The 16,290-nt window shown below is 36.4% G+C and overlaps 3 protein-coding genes across 5 annotated transcripts; 2 read left to right on the top strand and 1 right to left on the bottom strand.

Annotated features, from left to right (window-relative positions):
- Window positions 1-3,611: 3,611 nt before the first annotated feature.
- Window positions 3,612-7,304, bottom strand: LOC117619828 (sm-like protein LSM7). Of its 2 annotated transcripts, none has more exons than XM_034349871.1 (6): window positions 7,134-7,304; window positions 6,744-6,809; window positions 6,546-6,627; window positions 5,940-6,011; window positions 5,655-5,707; window positions 3,612-4,021 (listed from the first exon to the last, which is right to left on the bottom strand). In XM_034349871.1, exons 2-6 carry the CDS (start codon window positions 6,744-6,746, stop codon window positions 3,932-3,934), a joined length of 300 nt encoding a protein of 99 aa, XP_034205762.1. In that variant the 5' UTR covers window positions 6,747-6,809; window positions 7,134-7,304; the 3' UTR covers window positions 3,612-3,931. The 2 variants fall into 2 exon arrangements, with proteins under 2 accessions (XP_034205762.1, XP_034205763.1); XM_034349872.1 differs by having other exon boundaries at window positions 6,744-6,814; window positions 7,134-7,289.
- Window positions 7,305-8,402: 1,098 nt separating this feature from the next.
- LOC117617075 (60S ribosomal protein L31) lies at window positions 8,403-10,092 on the top strand. Its single transcript, XM_034346323.1, has 2 exons — window positions 8,403-8,600; window positions 9,627-10,092. The coding sequence occupies exons 1-2, from the start codon at window positions 8,515-8,517 to the stop codon at window positions 9,904-9,906; spliced, it is 366 nt and encodes a 121-aa protein (XP_034202214.1). The 5' UTR covers window positions 8,403-8,514; the 3' UTR covers window positions 9,907-10,092.
- Window positions 10,093-11,381: 1,289 nt separating this feature from the next.
- Window positions 11,382-14,556, top strand: LOC117619052 (protein gamma response 1). 2 transcript variants are annotated; one of them, XM_034348875.1, is made up of 4 exons: window positions 11,382-11,647; window positions 11,738-11,797; window positions 12,138-13,262; window positions 13,611-14,556. In XM_034348875.1, exons 2-4 carry the CDS (start codon window positions 11,779-11,781, stop codon window positions 14,321-14,323), a joined length of 1,857 nt encoding a protein of 618 aa, XP_034204766.1. In that variant the 5' UTR covers window positions 11,382-11,647; window positions 11,738-11,778; the 3' UTR covers window positions 14,324-14,556. The 2 variants fall into 2 exon arrangements, with proteins under 2 accessions (XP_034204766.1, XP_034204765.1); XM_034348874.1 differs by having other exon boundaries at window positions 11,729-11,797.
- The last annotated feature ends 1,734 nt before the right edge of the window (window positions 14,557-16,290 follow it).

Genomic DNA, 16,290 nt, shown 5'->3' with positions numbered 1-16,290 from the left:
TATTTCTTTTTATGCGATGTCTGAATGGCAGTTGAATGTTAATTCGAAGAAGAGACAGGGTGTTTTATGTCATTTCGAAAGTTTGCAATTGGAAAATCCAGTTGGGAGGAGGGTTGGAAGCTATGGGGCCCACCGTATGGGCAACTTAGGGGGTTCCTTAAATTATTTATTTCTCGCGATGGAACGAGATGATAACTTGGTACGAGTGGGTATATTGCCTAGCCGAGTTGAAGAGGGCGTATGGGAGGGTGACACGTGTGCATGGCATAAACCATTAAAGCTGAAAAGTATGAAGTGAGGTGAAGGGAACATTTGCGTATGATAACTGGTCGCTGTTTTCAACATAAAGGCAGAGTTGGGAGCGAGGATCTCGAGGGATTCAGAGATCTGACGGCCGAGATTGAGTAGCGGTGGGTGTAAAGAATAGATGACGTGGATGAGTGCGCATGCATACACTTGCATGGTGGGCCATGCATTTGGGGGGGGGGTTTGTGTGGGGACCACATGTAGGTAGGTCCGCCTTTCGTGACCTTTCAGTCACATGAAAAGCTGTCAGAAAAGTACATATGTATAATGTATTATTATGTGAATGTGTACGTGTATGTGTGTGTATGAATGTAACGACGTCGTCGAAGTGCTGAGTTTTGTCTCTGGGGAGTTTGGGTTGGTTGGAACTTGGAACTTGGAAGCAGAGTTGTTTCCTGCTAGGCAGTGGAAATGTAAAGTGTCTGAACGACGAGTCATGCGACCAAATGCGTGTGGCATCACCTACAAAATTAATTAGCCTCCCACCAATTAAGGCCACAAATGAATTAAATGGTTGGATTGGACTCGTAAGGCTAGATTGAAACCAAACCCGGCTTGGAAGCCTGGTTTCGGGGCATGATGATTGATCATTGTTTGGTGAATTTATAAATAATCAGAACTTATTAAATTGAATAATAATTCGTACATATGAATCTTATCTAAAAAAACATGATTCATAAAGACGAACTTGAACTTAATTTCAATTCAATACAAATCGAGCAACCAAACGAGACCTTAAGGTGCAATTCCAACCCTCTTAGTCACATGGAAGAAGATGATGAGGATCATTTTTGGCAATGTTTGTTGGGAGCAGCTAATGCAAAGGCTCTTATTCCCCATAATAGAAGTGGAACATGTTTTGCACTGACAGGAAAATCCACCCAATCTGAGGCTAAATCGTGTATATGACGCACCATGACCTATCTTGCAAATTAATTGAGGTTGGCTAATTTTGAAAATTGTACGGATAGTAATATGAAAAACCGAATTGTTGAAAATATATGTTAGCAAATAGTAATAAAATACAGATTCATATATATATATATATATATATATATATATAAAATATAGGTCAAATATAACATATTTAAGCGTTGACCACATTCATGTTGCCGTGTACTACACGTAATTTTTTGTCATAAAAATAATCCAATTTGAATCCCTGAATCCTTCAAAATCAGGTAAAAATAAAACTGTCGTATTTGTTTATATGTGTTTATTTTATTTGTCCTCGAGTAAGGTAAAGCCTAAAATTGTGGTCAATTAGGAGGAGGCTCCCCGTGTTATTTTTTATTTTATTATTTTAGGGGTCAAATCCTGGGGACAAATTATAGAACCAAATTTTGGACCCAGTTTCATGCCATTTATTTCACAAGGGCCAAAACATAAATTAAATTAAATTAAAAGAAAAGGTGCACAAGGACCCACTTTCCTAATCACCAAAATCATGACTTATTAGCAGCCCATACCATTCAATTCATATACTTAATAATGAAGTTATATTAAAGATAAGCACATAATCGAAGTAGTCAGGAGTGACGGATGACGAATGTGAACCCGAAACCTCAAATTTATCAATTTATACGAGATTTGAACTCGAAACTTCTGTATTAAAATAGTTTTAAATGAAAAGATATGGTTTGACATTTTTTTTATTTTATGACAATTTAGGGTTTAACCAGTTTTTATGGGTGTAGTGATGGTCATATCATGGCAGTTGTTGGGTTTCCAGCTGTCCATAGAGAGCTGAAGTTGCCGACTCCTCGTGTGGGAAGCTTTTCTTAGAGTTCAATAATTTGGTTATGTTTTGTAACATCAACTACAATGCGACACTACTTGTTCCACATGTTTCTCATGCCTAGCTGATCTGGCATGCCAAGCTGTCGCATAGGGTGGTATTTATGCAACAACGAAATATATGAATAATGAGTTTGTAACTTAAGTTATCTAGAACATTTAGTCCAATGTCACATTTGACACCCAACTATTTTCTCAACCTTCTCGCATAAAGTGGAACATGGAAATGTTGAGTCCAACATTGCAAAAGAGTTTTTAAAGTCTTTTTTCTACATCTCTGTTTTGTGATTTTTGTTGTTGATCCATCTTAAATTTAGTGGAATTGAAAAGAATATATCTCTATGTATCTAGGATGGTAATTTGCAAAAAAAAGAAAAAAAGGGAGGGAAATTTGCATATATGTCAAAGAACCACTAGATTTGAGAGAAGATCAAAATGCCAATCAACAAAGTGGGTTGTAAAGGGGGAGGGCACCATACAGCTATGCAGCAAATTTTCAATTGCCCAAAATGGCTGTCAACAAATCAAAAGACATCTCATTGGTTTTTCCCCAAATGTGGCTCTAAGCGATTCATGTTTCCACTGGACTACTTTATATTTACTTCTCATACAATACAAGCCACTTATTTTCATGGATAATGCCTCCACCTTGCACCATGGTCAAGATCATTTAAATGGACAGCTTCGTCAGATCTGCCAATTTTGTTACCAGAAACTCCCAAAAACCCCATTACATATTCCTGCAATGGAATCCATATACAAAAAGCAACGTCAAATGACAACTTTATATTCAAGTGCGCATGAGGACAGCCGACCCCATTGAAAATTCTTTTATTAAAAGATTAGTGGAGGAGAGGCCCAATGAGCATTATAAATTATAAAATACTACGGTAGTATAGTCACGTGACATATTTTGTAACACGTGTTATAATACGGATAGACGTTAAAGTTTATTTTTCCTTTTTTTAGTTTTGGGGAATAGTATCAATAAACATCCATTAATCTTATAACACATGTACAAGATATACCACGTGACCGCATTACCGTAATATTCTATAATATCAAAAGTTCAAAAGTTAATTATCTTTTTATTTTTATTTTTTAAAATAGAAAAATGGTAATGATTTTCCCACTCCAATTTTATCCACTTACACTCTTTTTTTCAGTTATAAAATAGAATGTAAGTGGATAAAATTGGAGTGGGAAAATCACCACCCCAGAAAAATTATATCAAAAGTCTTTGATTCAAATGATTAAATGCCATTCAGTGCAAAAGAATCTTCAGAAAATCCTCTTTTCCACCGGCCAAATGATTAAGCAGTCTCCTGGATGACATCTTCCACGCCTGTTCAACTAAATAATGCTTAAAGGTCAGCTTTAAAAGATATCTACTCGTTTACTGGTTGCAGCAACCTCTCTGTGCACATCAAATATTTACTACAATGCTTTCTAAAGCATCTCTCACTATATCATTCTGCACCAAGGCCAAAGAACGACACACTTCACGGTGAAAACAAATGAAGCAACAAAGAAAATCCTACTAGAATTGTATGAAACTCAGGTAGGAATCAAATTTTACAATGTTACATAACTACATTGACAGGATGACACCCAAAAGACAATTGAGTTTCATTTTTAGAGGCATCCAATTCCTAGAACAGATTTACTACTAGAATCTAAAACGAACAGAGAGTAACAAACATTTTAATGTTTTACATTAGTTGATAATCAAATGTCCATGGTATTTAAAGACCAAGGTCCCCACAATCACCCCATCATGGTTTCTTAAAAACTGTGTTGTGAGGAGAGGCAAAGCAAGTTCTCCGTTTTAGGCCCCATCTGGCTGGCTAAAAGGGTTCGCAATCTCATCTGTACCATCTGTTGGCGACACAAGCATTACAGCAGTTCCCCTACAAACCTGCGCGACAATAATGCACACTCAAACTTGTTGTAGAGAATAATTTGACAAAAGAAAGAGAAAATAAAAGCCAAGAGCTCCAGCATCAACTTCCTCTTTTTTGTCTTTTTGTTTTACTTGATCATACAAACATTACCAATGAATATTTCTTCACAGATACACATTTGAGCAGCTTTAAATATAACAGGATAGCTTTCTAAACAAGTTAGGCAGGCAGAAAAAATTGACAATATTAAGTCGACAAGATGGAGAAATGTATAAGCACTACTGAATTCTTATTTTTTTTTTTTTTTCCGCTCTGAAACACTAGTGAATTCAAGAAAGGTATTTTACTTGCTAAATAACTTGTGCTTTTGGAGAGTTCTCTGGGCACTAGCACTTGACATTAACGGAGGAATTGAAGTAGAAGTTGATGATTTCATCGAAAAATGCACATGGAGGATTATTTGGATGAAACTAGTTCAGAGACTTACTTTGTGTAATGCTGATGGCCAAAAAAAGAAAAGTGAAATTTGTGAAGCCTAAATTGAATAAAACTGGTCTTCAATGGGAGAATAAAGCTGAAAAGGGCAGTTTTCTGAACATGGGGAAAATAAAAATGCAGAGAAACTTTTAGCAGCTGACTACATGATTGAGTTGAATCAGAAAATTCACTCACTAAAGCTAAAGGATGAAGGAGTAAGGACTGTAGAGGAGTACAATTATGCATTCTGTAATCCCTCAAATTGAATTGGTTAAGTAACGAGCATTTAACATCTCTTTATCTTGCAGGGTTAAATCAATCAACTATAGATGAGATGGGAGTTTTGCATTTGTTCAACCCAAAAGGAATCAAAATGCCTCAATGGGAGAGAGAGGCATGGTGCTATGGTGCAATAGGCCCTTCCAGGAAAGAATGATGGTACAGCACCTGTGAATATAGCTGTTGTTTGGAGTGTTTCAAGTGAGCAAAGCAATGAAGCTGGGACAAGATGCTACCAAAACTAACAAACACATGGTAGACATGTTGCTAATATTGACCAGGTGAGAAAGGAAAGGAAATAGTGAGAGATGATGCTAAAACCAGCTTTTTTTCACTCTTATGAGGTCGTTGGCAAGCTGCAACGTTGTTCTTACTCTTTTAGGGAGAGGGAAACTGTTCCTATACATGGCCACTATGATGGGTGATCACCAGAGAGTGATGAGGAATAATAAATGTTACTGGAGTCAGTATTTGATGTTGGCTACTGAATTTGGAAAGGAACTGATGTACCAGTCACTTCCAGATGTTTAACTATATTATATCACAGGTAACAAAATTGAAGATGACGTAAGTGTGATAAGGAGCCAATGCATTTCACATTCAGTTGGACAGGCCATAGTTGCATGACAATAATATGGTCCTTAGATTCTTTCTTTTCTAATTTATCCAGCAATTTTCATCTCTTCCCTTAATACTATATTCTCACCATTGTGATGTGATCAGACATTCTGAAAGTATCAGAACCAACCATACCCCAAATCCTAACAATATTTGTCATAGTTCACTACCACTAAACCACCACTGAACATCTATGTATATATGTATGTATGCTTGAAGTTTTAGGCGCTGGTTTAAGATTCAACATCAGAGATATACTAGAAGAATACATACTATTAGGCCAAGGCGCCTGGTCTGGTCCGTAGTCTTCAATGGATCATCAGAATCTGCAATGAAGGGGGAAATTCTTACGTCAAATTTATCATATCCACTAGTATAGAAAAGTTACAAAACGTATCATGACAAGAACCTGAAGAGACTAAAACTCCTAGAAAATTTTCAAAGTCATCTAATTCCTGCCTTCTGTGCTGTAAGTTGGTCTTTCTTGAGTACAAGGATGCTATAAATTTAAATGCACACAAGGCAAAAACAGTTTCCAGAAGGCTACAAAACATTTACCTCTTAGAAACTCTACTGCTTCGTCTAGGACAAGGTTTAACAACTGGTCATATCCTTTTAGAGTCCCTGTTACTGTAATCAAATTCAAAACAGAAAATTAAATTGTGTACACATAATAGATATTTATAAAAATATATAAATTTCTCATTGATATTTTCCTAAACAGAAAAATGTAAATCCTGTTGACATTATGTTTGAAGCAGAGAGGTGGGACAACCTATTATTAATCAGCTAGCATCTATTCAGTGTTGCCACATACCCCAGATTAATAAATATTTACCATACAACCTACAAATGGTGTAAATTTCTACATTCTGAATCTTAGACATTGTTTGATAGGATGTTACAACTCCTATTTCTTGGTTTAGAACCGAAGACTGCTTGAACCTTTGACCCTCTAAAGCAGGGAAAATACTTCCTTAACCGTAACGGTAATCAAATAACTCATAACCGCTACAAATCCACGAAAAATTGAGCAGAGAGACATACCAGTAGGCTATAGGCTAGATATAGCTAGAATCTTTTACACATTGATCAAGAATTCAACAAAACTAGATAGTAATTATTTGAGAAAGAGAAATGGGGAGTTGAGCAAAGTATACTAACCTTGTCTACCACCAGTGAGCTTGACTTGGACACCTTTGTCCACAAACTTGGCTAGGTCCAAGACTGTTTCTTTCCTCCCTGACTGAAACACAAAACACAATTTCACCCACAAAATATAAACACCAAATTCAAATGTAAGCCAAGCCGGGATATACAATCAAAAGTTTCTGTGTCTTTTCTCGTGGGTTTCAAACTTACCATCTTATTTGGCTCTGTTCAGTTCTTCAATTGGATGATGAAGCTCTACCAAAAAACCCTAAAAAGCTAAACTTGGAAAATATTTAATAAAAACAAAAAACAAAAGTTAGTCAATTGAATGACAAATATAAAAAGTAATCAGGAAGAGAAAATAAAGCATCAGAACAAAAAAAACTTATTCAATTGAATGAAAGATTTGACAAGTACCAAATAGCAACACCAATTGACCTTTTGAGTGTAGACATGTATAAACACTTATCAAATATTAGGGTTTCTGAAACCCTAACTTTTACAAGCTATATATAACCACGAACAAATTAATATAATGGAAAAATTAAACTTTAACGGAAAACAATAAAGAAATCAAGCATAAGAGGTGAAAGCCAGTACCTTTGCCTCTCTGCTGATCTTCCAATTGTGGGTTTAACGGAAAAGGAGCTGATCGGTTGCCAACCTTTGGAAGTTGGGAGATATGAGACGATGAAGAGGAAGAGAGGCAGCACCAGACACAGTGGGAGCGGGAGCTTAATAAGGGTTTGGGTCTCGTTTATTTATTATTTATTATTATTTTATGAGTAAGGGTTTTTTTTTATTTTTTTAATTTTTTTTGGGGTCAATTATAAGTAAGGGTTTGAGTCTTGAATCTTCATTCTAAAAATCCACAAAAATCACTACTTTTTTTTTTAAATTACAAAAATCACTATTTTTATTTTAATTTTAATTTTTTATGAAATAAAGTTTAAGGGGAGATTGGCTACTCTCACCACTAGTGCCGGGCAAATCCACAACCTTGAGCCATAATAACTTACGTGTGGCACTCAACTGTCAATTGTCACTGGTATGAATTTATGTAAGAAATTATAGATTGCGCACCAATGAGAACTGTTGGTAGCGGAACTCGAATATTAGCGAGGTTACACACAGTGTAGAGACCTCACCAACTGAAACAATTCTCATCAATAAAAATCACTACTTTTCAATTCCCTTAAAAATAACTTTTTGAATGATTATTTTTGCCAAGTTATGATTAAATACCACCAAATTACTATTTTTTAGATTTTAATTGGATATCCATTGAATTTCTACACTTCATTATTAGAAGAAAAATATGTGAACAACAAGATTTGAAATGATTATGTACAATGAGTTATTAAAACTTATATATTTTTCTTGTTTCCTTCTTATTTAAATCTTAACACACATATATATATATATATATATATATGAATTGTAGTATTCCAAACAAAACAACCATATAGTGATATAAATCCGTAAATTTGAAATTGTTTCATCTAATAGACTCTTAAATTTCACGTTGTTTTAATACAAGTGATCTTAAAGAAAATAAATTCCAACACAAGACCTCGAGTGCATAAGTAACTCCAATAAATTTTCATTTTTAACCAATAAAATTGTTGTGCAGCTGATTGTTTGACCGAGCTGGGTGGGTCTGTCTAGCAGTTTGGGTCTCATTTGCTTGAAGATGCCACGGAAGCAGTTTGGGCTGTGGTGTTTGGTTGGGCCTGACCCAGTTTAACCCACAAAGAAAATACAGCAAATGGAAAGACAAAAACAACCTTGAGCTTTTGTGTACTTGTAAGGGCAATGCTGTAGTTTAAAAGAAAAGTTAAGGGCATTTCACGAAAAGCTCATCAGTATATGATCTGCCGTTAACGCCCTAGGGCTTGTTTAGCAGCCGAGGGAGCAAGTTCATTGCTGGTGAGTGGAGGTCGTCGTCGTCGTCTGGTTTGGGGATCGCAGAGCTTCAACAATGGCGGAGAAGGGCGGAAAAGGAAGAAAGGAAGAGGTGGTTAGCAGGGAGTACACCATCAACCTCCACAAACGCTTGCATGGATGGTAATCTTTCCGTCCATGTTCGTTACTTTTGTACTGTTCTTGCTAATGGGTTAAGATCTGCGTTGAAGGAGGTTAATTTAGTCTTGTATTTGTTTTTTTAATGCTTATATTCTGTGTGTTTTCTGAGCAATATGTGCTTACATAGTTTATTTGATTCTTCCTGATTTATGTTATTTGATTTTGATCTTGCGCGTCCCCTATTATAATTTGTGATTGTTGAGACTGAAATCAAAAGAATTTGATTACCAAGATGTAGAAGCTATAGGTTGTTATAAATTTTTTTTTTATTATATAATTTTTATATCAAAAGACATTGAGATGACTTATTTTCAAAGCATTACATCCATTTTTAAGTCAGTGGCTGCTCCTTATGAGACTCAAAATGATGTTAGTGAACCCTGTTGTCGTTATAAACTGTTATTTTGTTCCCTCTCAGGAAATTTGTTTGCTTTAATTGGATTTTATTATGTATTATATGAAGTTTCATGATCATATTTTCGTATTCGTTTGTGTTTTTGTTGTGCTTGATACGTCCCCAGTCGGTATCGTTTTGCACAAGCAGTTGTTTTCTTGTTTATAAAATTTATTTTAGTTGTGTGAATTGATCTCTGACTTCAATTGAATTTCAGCAGTAATAGCCAAAGCCAAAGCTGGTCAAAAAACATTTGCTTTTGTATACATGTCATGTTCCTAAATTCAAATGTATTTGGGTGGTTATGTGATGACATTACATTTCTAGACTTTGTGTGTCACAAAATTTGAATATGTTTAGATCAATTTTCCTGTGTTCTTATAATATCTTTCTGAATGATGTATTGATGAGAAACATGCCGGTTTACCGATCTAAAAGAATGAAAGGTTAACTTGATATGAGAACCCGTCACAGTTTAGTTTTTGCTTGGAAAATTTCTGCATCTTTGAGTGTAATGTTGCAGACTCCATTTCTGCTGTATTCCTTTGTTTTGTCTATGTTAAGCATCAGCTGTGCAAATGATTTAAGTTACCTATATCTTGATTCTCATGCAGCACATTTAAAAGGAAGGCTCCAAATGCGATAAAGGAAATCAGGAAGTTTGCTGAAAAGGCTATGGGTACTACAGATGTTAGAGTGGATGTTAAGCTCAACAAGCACATTTGGAGCCGTGGGATTCGAAGTGTGCCTAGAAGGGTACGCGTCCGCATTGCACGGAAGAGAAATGATGAAGAAGATGCCAAGGAGGAGTTATACTCACTAGTCACTGTTACAGAGGTCCCTCCAGAGGGATTTACTGGTTTGGGCACCAAGGTGATCGACGAAGAAGACTGAACTAGTTTAAATCCCTTGTTCTTTTTCCTTCTAGTTAGGTAATTCCAATTTTGGCTGTACTTTTATTTATTTGAGGATGTGTGGTCTGGTTTTGTCCGTCTTGGAAATTTCTTCAGCAGAGCATTGCAAAATTCTTATGTGGTTCATGATTTCGGTCTCTTCAGATTTTTCGGAATTCTTCTTTTCTGTGTAGTCAGGCTTTGATTGATTGTCTTGGCTAGTTTTCATGAATTCCGAACTTTAATTGTCTTTTGAAAAGTAAAAAATCAAAACCAAGAACTATCTTTTCTTTTCGTTCGTTAATTTCTTCCCTTCATTTAATTAATTGGAAAAATAAGCAAAAGGGATATTGATTGAAATGGTCCTCCACTTATTGGTCGGGTATCATTTTGGTACACCACTAAAATTTTCATTTCAATGGTCCTTCAATTCTTCATTTGGTATCAATATGGTCTCACTGTAAAATTCTGTGAACTACTTCACATTAAATCGAGAGACAAAACCGTAATCGTAATTTTAGGTAAGTACCATCTTCTAAAATGAACAAGCCACATGCTGAAACATGTTCCCTCCCATCTCTGTCAGAAGCTTCCCCAAAAACCCTCAAATTTGAATCCTAGTTTTGCAATGTCGGAGATTTGAACGCCTAAAACGAGAGAATTGGATTGGTCAATGCTCTCGCCTAAACCAATTCGCACACTACAAGAGAATTGGTTTAGGGGTTCTCTCCCCTAAAATGTTTTTCAACTGCAACATCACCTTTGAAATTGTTCATCCTTTCCACGTCAAAATCCTACGATGGGACTTGCAAATGGGTTCTCAACATCCTCGTCAATTGGCTCGAAATAGAGTCCCAAATTGACCAAGATTATGTTCAGAAGGACCATTGAAATGAAAATTTTAGTTGGTGGACCAAAATGATACTGGACCAATAGTTGGGGGACCATTTCGGTCAATAACCCACAAGCAAAATAACAAGGTTGTGGGTGACCAATTCCTGAATCCATATCCACTCCCACATCTTAACTCGGACTAATTATTAGGTTTTACCAACTTTTGTACAACATATTTATTGGCATTTTAACAACATGACATGTCCACTTATTTAATAAAAATAATTTATTCTATATTAATTTCAGTAAAATTAGAAAAGTGTTTTTTTGTTTTTCTTTTTTCCATTATGATAATACTTTCTTTCTTACCATGTAAATATGAGCTTCTACATTCCTGCCAATAGCAGTGTCACATGTGTACATAATTTTTTTTTGTTTTTGTTTTTTGTTGTTGGTGTTTTTGAGAATTATTTTTACACATGTGTCAAAATGTTATATATATATTCTAAAAATTACCACTAAACCAATAGGTAGCTAAAAAATTACCACATAGTAAAACATAAGATTCTTTTTTGCAAGTTTGTATTAATGCTGTACATATTTTTGTTGAAATTTTTTTTTGGTGAAAGAAAGAAAGTTTAGGGGGAAAAGTGGAAATGGAAGCAATCGTGCCCGCGAAGACTGTTTGAAACACAAGTATATAAAACTATATCGTCCCGCCAGTCCAATCCGGTCCTGCGCCAATAACAGACTTGCTTCAGATATCATCTGCCCTCCTTCACACCCAAACCCTAGAAGTTGCAGAGCCAAACACATACACAGTGAGAGAGATAGAGAGAGCGAGCGATTGGGATGCTGTTAATCTTCTACATTGCACTCTCGTAGCGACGGAGCCAACTTCCAGTGAGGTAACTTCTCTCTCTCTCTCGCTCTCTCATTTTTTTTTTCCCTTTTTGCGATTTCCATAGTTTTTGTTCGTTGCAAATTAGGGATTGCAGAAGAGGGGAATTGGAATTGGAATCGCGAATTCGGCATTGCAATGCCCAAAGTCCAGATCGGTAATGATATCTTTAACTCAACTTCTTGTTTATGTTTTTTTATTTATCTGAATCTTGAGCTATATTTGTTCCTTGCATTTTGCCGAAATTTATGTGAAATTATTTGCATTTGCTTTGCTTGATTATTGTGTGTTTTCTTAGCATTGCTCTTCATTAGACCTGGTTGATTTTTCACCGCATCTTTCACTTTTCAGAAAATGTTTGTCACTTACAATAGACTGAATTTTAATTCTTTCTCACTACTACAGACGTTTTATGTTTCTGGAACATCATGATTTTTGTCGCTATGGTTACTTGTTTTACTTATTTTTGGTTTTGTGGTATTTATGTCAAAACTCAGAGATGGGCTGTGACCCAATTGACAGTGAATTGGATGATGTCGACTATGTCTCTGGGCTTAGTACTTTACTTGTTGCCACCATTCAGGAAGCCAAAGACAGGATTTCTCAGATTGAATATGTGTTCTGCAGCCAGCTCTACCCCTATTTCCAATCCAAGTCTAAAAGCTTTCAGAAATTTGAAGATGAATGGAAAGACAAGGAAAATGATCTCTTTCGTCAAATTGAAACACTTCGAGCTGAAAAGCAACAAACCCTTGAAGAGAACCGCTCACTCAAGCTTGACAAGGAAAATCCATCCAAGAATCAAGAAGCGAAGATGAATCAACTACTTGCTGAACTGAAAAGTGTACAACTCAAAGGCAATGAGCTTGAACAAATGCTTAAGCAGAAGTCTATGGAGGTCGATGAGGGAATGGAATTGCAGAGTAAGTTGCTCGTAGTGATTCAGTCGAAAGATTCTGTCATTGTGGATAAGGAAAAACAACTGAAAGAGAATGAAGAAGGTAAAAATGTGCTTCTTGCCAAACTGAGTGATCTTGAAAAAAGAGTTGATGAACTCCAAGAGGAGCTCGGAGAAAAGATTGACCTAGTAACCAAGGGAAATGAGCTTAAAGAAAATTTATTCCGGAAGATTGAGTATCAGGATGCCGAGATAATGAATAAAGAAACGCTTTTGGAGGATCAGGAAGAAGAGAAAAAACTTATTCTGGCCAAATTAAAACTTTTGGAAGAAAATGTTGGTCAACTCCAAAAGGATCTCCTAACAAAGAACGACGAAGTGGAGGGTTGTGTGAAGGAGAAAAAACTGCTTCTGGTCAAAGTAACTGGTTTAGAGGAGAAAGTTAATGAGCTACAGGAGGATCTCAGGGGTAGGGTCAGCGAAGTGACCAAAAGGAGGGATTCGGGGGAAAAGTTACATAAACAGATTGAATCAATGAACTCGAATTTACTGGCTGAGAGGAAGAAGTACACGGATCTTGCTGTTGCTTACAAAAGGCTGAAATCTCAGCACAATTATCTCCGCACAAAGCATGGTCTTACTAGGGAGAATATGCTCCCCAAAAACAAGTTGGAAGATGGAAGTGATTCATTGAGAAATGATCACAATCCATCAACTTCTCATGGTATGATGCTCTTGCTTTTTTCTTTTTTCCAACTTTATTACTTATTTTTTTGCAAAATGAAATATAAATACACTGTCAGAAACTATTAATTTTTACAAAAAAATTATGGTGATCTACCAAATAGAGTTTTGCTAGATGATTTTTGGTTGGCTGATCTTCGTCTGTAACTTTTGATTTGAAGTCTTAGTTGCATCTTTTAATTTTAAGAACTTCGTTTGGTTCCTAATTTCATAGAATTAGGCGAATAGTAGGCATGCATTTACTTTTAGCCTATGGTTGGTTTTACCACTATGATTTCATTTGCTGGTATCTTTTGTTTAATCCATTAACCTATTGCAAAAATGGTAGGTTTTGTAGACAAAAATCAGCATGCTTCTGCAGCAGCTGGTTACGTGAAAAAAGTGAAGAATGAAATCAGTTGTAACAATAACTTGGAGGATGAGAAAGGAGGCAAGCTAATTCAAGAAACTAGTCCTCACTCTCCTACTTCCATCTTCCCCGTTGCACCAAAATGCCCTCCCACTGCAAAATCTGCCCTAGTAGCTGGGAGAAAAAGGCCTGCTGCCTGCTGGATAGATACTAGGTCCCGTCAAGGCCAAGGTGGGCCTGACCCGCATGATGATTTTCTCGATACCCCACTTGAGAACATCAGAGGAAACTTGAATAAAGCCACAATGGAACAAGTTCCTGATCTTCCAGTTCCAGTTCCAAATGACATGAACCTAGATAGCTCAGATGATGAAACACAGGATCTGAATGCTGTAATTAGGCCACAGAAGCAGCAGATTCCAGTTCCAGTGGCCGGCAAAAATGGTTTCAAGTTTGTGGAACCTGTAAGAAAGAAAGCTGAGCGGGAAAATTTGAAAGGAGTTGAATGCAAGCAGTGCAAAAAGTTCTATGATGCTGTTCTTCCCAATGATGGCGGTGGTAAGGACATTGATAAAAATAAGCATAATTTCCGCTGTGAGCACCATGAAGGTGTTTCTCGACATCGGTATAGGTATGCTCCTCCTCTGACTCCAGAAGGATTTTGGAATATTGGATTTGAATCTGAAATGTGATATTGAGAAATTCGTTATTCATTGATTTTTATTTTATTTTTTCAGAGAGCAATAACTTGTATTGATATTTAATTTCATATTTCCAACTCTGTGGGTCTTAAAAGGACTCAAACAGGGAGTATTACCAAAAAGGTAGAATAGGAGCCATGCCAGAAAGGATAGTTCTTGTATTTGTCAAATAACTCTTTTCCCAAACATTTGTCTATTCTAGAAAGAATAGTTTCATAGTTTTACATACTCATGTATATCCCATATTACAGGACACAGTATTAGAGTTTTAAATTCTGAGAATTTGGGTATATAAACTCATCTGTTAGATATGTTGTGTTGAGAACTGAACATTATGTATAGCATAGGTGTTTTGTAACATCCCACATCAACCAACGGAGAGGAAGTGATGTGCCTTGTATGTTCATGCCCGCCTCCATTTAGTACGAGGCCTTTTGGTAGCTTATTGGCTTTGGAGTTATGGGAACTCCGAAATTAAGCGAGTTTGGGCAAGAGCAATCCCAGAATGAGTGACCCACTGGGAAGTTGCTTGTAAGCTCCTAGAAACAAAACCGTAAGAGTAAGGGGCTCAAAACGGACAATATTGTGCTACAGCGGGGCCGATCCGGGGTGTGACATGGTTGGTAGGAATAATTTTTATTAATTTTTTATTTCTTTCTAGTGGAATTTCCTTGGTTTGAAAAGACTGTTCGTTATGATTGTGCGTCACAATAGCTTCCCTTAGTGGATTAGATGTTAGGGAAAAGGAAAACCTCTTCATGTTAGTGGGGTAATTCAAGTGATTGATTTCATTGTCACGCATATTTTACAATTCTAGATTTCGGGTTCATGGATTGGAGTTTAGGCCCTCAAGTGTAGTATAATTGTTTTGCAGAAAGAAAAGGTCAATATATCATTTTGGTATTCATACCCATATAAAGTAAATTGTTGGTACCTACTTCCCATCTTTTAAACTCTCTAATATCATTACTATAGCATCCAATTCTCTGATTTAATCATTACTAGTATCCAGATCAAATGTGTCATTATTAGATGAAGCAAATTAAGTGTGCGTTGGAACTGGTCTTATTGTTTCCTCTTGTATTAGGTATAGTTTTCTTCTTGATGTACCCTTGAAAATACATAATCAGGTGTGTAATTAGGTTAGATGAGTCCTTTACCATTAGAATCTTGGATGTGCATGTGCTGTTCTTTGCTGTAGTGCAAAAAAAAAAAAAAACTAAAAGTCATTTTCTGCTGATTCACGCAAGGGATAATTTTGAAGCAACCCAATATAATACTCCTCCCTTCCTCTCCTAGCGAATGATAAAAAAAGGACACATTTTCTGTTATTATAGAATGATCATAACATTTTCTGGAACTGATTCAATAACATTATGACAACATTTAGTGTTTAGGGTGCTTCAACCACACAATTCTAACAACCAGGCTTGTATTGTATGCCTCATTATTAAGTCAGAGAAAAAAAAAAGTAAGAAAAATGTGAAGTTGATTTATGGTGAAGCATGGAATGAGGAAGATGTCCCCATTACTGTATTCAAGGAGGTTGATGAGTGGAGGTACAGACGACAGACCGTGCTATTGATATTGAATTCTGAATTGAATTATTGGAGCCAATTTTTTCCTATCAATATTCCGTTTTTGGCCTCTTCAGCTTCAGATCCTGACTGGTCTTGTGACTCTTGTCCTCCTATGGGATAAACGGTCGGTGGGAGGTAATGGTGTAAACCGGCGCATGCTAGTAAAAGCATACTTATCTTTGCCACCATGCGCTGTGAGTTAAATTGTTTGTGTAATGTGGGAGTGGGGGCAGGCAGTGTCAGGTGCGTAAATTCAATTCAACGTGGGAATAGTTGAGAGGAAGTGCTCTGTAGGACTAGGACATATCGTATATGCATTTATTTGCTGTATAGGTATGAGACCTTGACCTCGCTTCTTAGCCTTCCAGTTTTGGGAAC

The sequence above is a fragment of the Prunus dulcis genome, chromosome 2, assembly GCF_902201215.1.
Source record: "Prunus dulcis chromosome 2, ALMONDv2, whole genome shotgun sequence".
NCBI lineage: Eukaryota > Viridiplantae > Streptophyta > Magnoliopsida > Rosales > Rosaceae > Prunus > Prunus dulcis.
Note: the sequence above shows the minus strand (reverse complement) of the source record. Positions and strands in the feature narration are given on the sequence as shown.

Bases quoted from the DNA above. Each gene is read 5' to 3' on its own strand.
- LOC117619828 (XM_034349871.1), bottom strand. The intron at 6,012-6,545 runs GTTAGTATACTT...ATTTGATTACAG, and splicing joins GCTCACTGGTGGTAGACAAG to TAACAGGGACTCTAAAAGGA. The intron at 5,708-5,939 runs GTAAATGTTTTG...CCTTCATTGCAG, and splicing joins AGCAGTAGAGTTTCTAAGAG to ATTCTGATGATCCATTGAAG.
- LOC117617075 (XM_034346323.1), top strand. From the start codon at position 8,515: ATGGCGGAGAAGGGCGGAAAAGGAAGAAAGGAAGAGGTGGTTAGCAGG. The intron at 8,601-9,626 runs GTAATCTTTCCG...ATTCTCATGCAG, and splicing joins CACAAACGCTTGCATGGATG to CACATTTAAAAGGAAGGCTC.
- LOC117619052 (XM_034348875.1), top strand. The intron at 13,263-13,610 runs GTATGATGCTCT...CAAAAATGGTAG, and splicing joins CAATCCATCAACTTCTCATG to GTTTTGTAGACAAAAATCAG.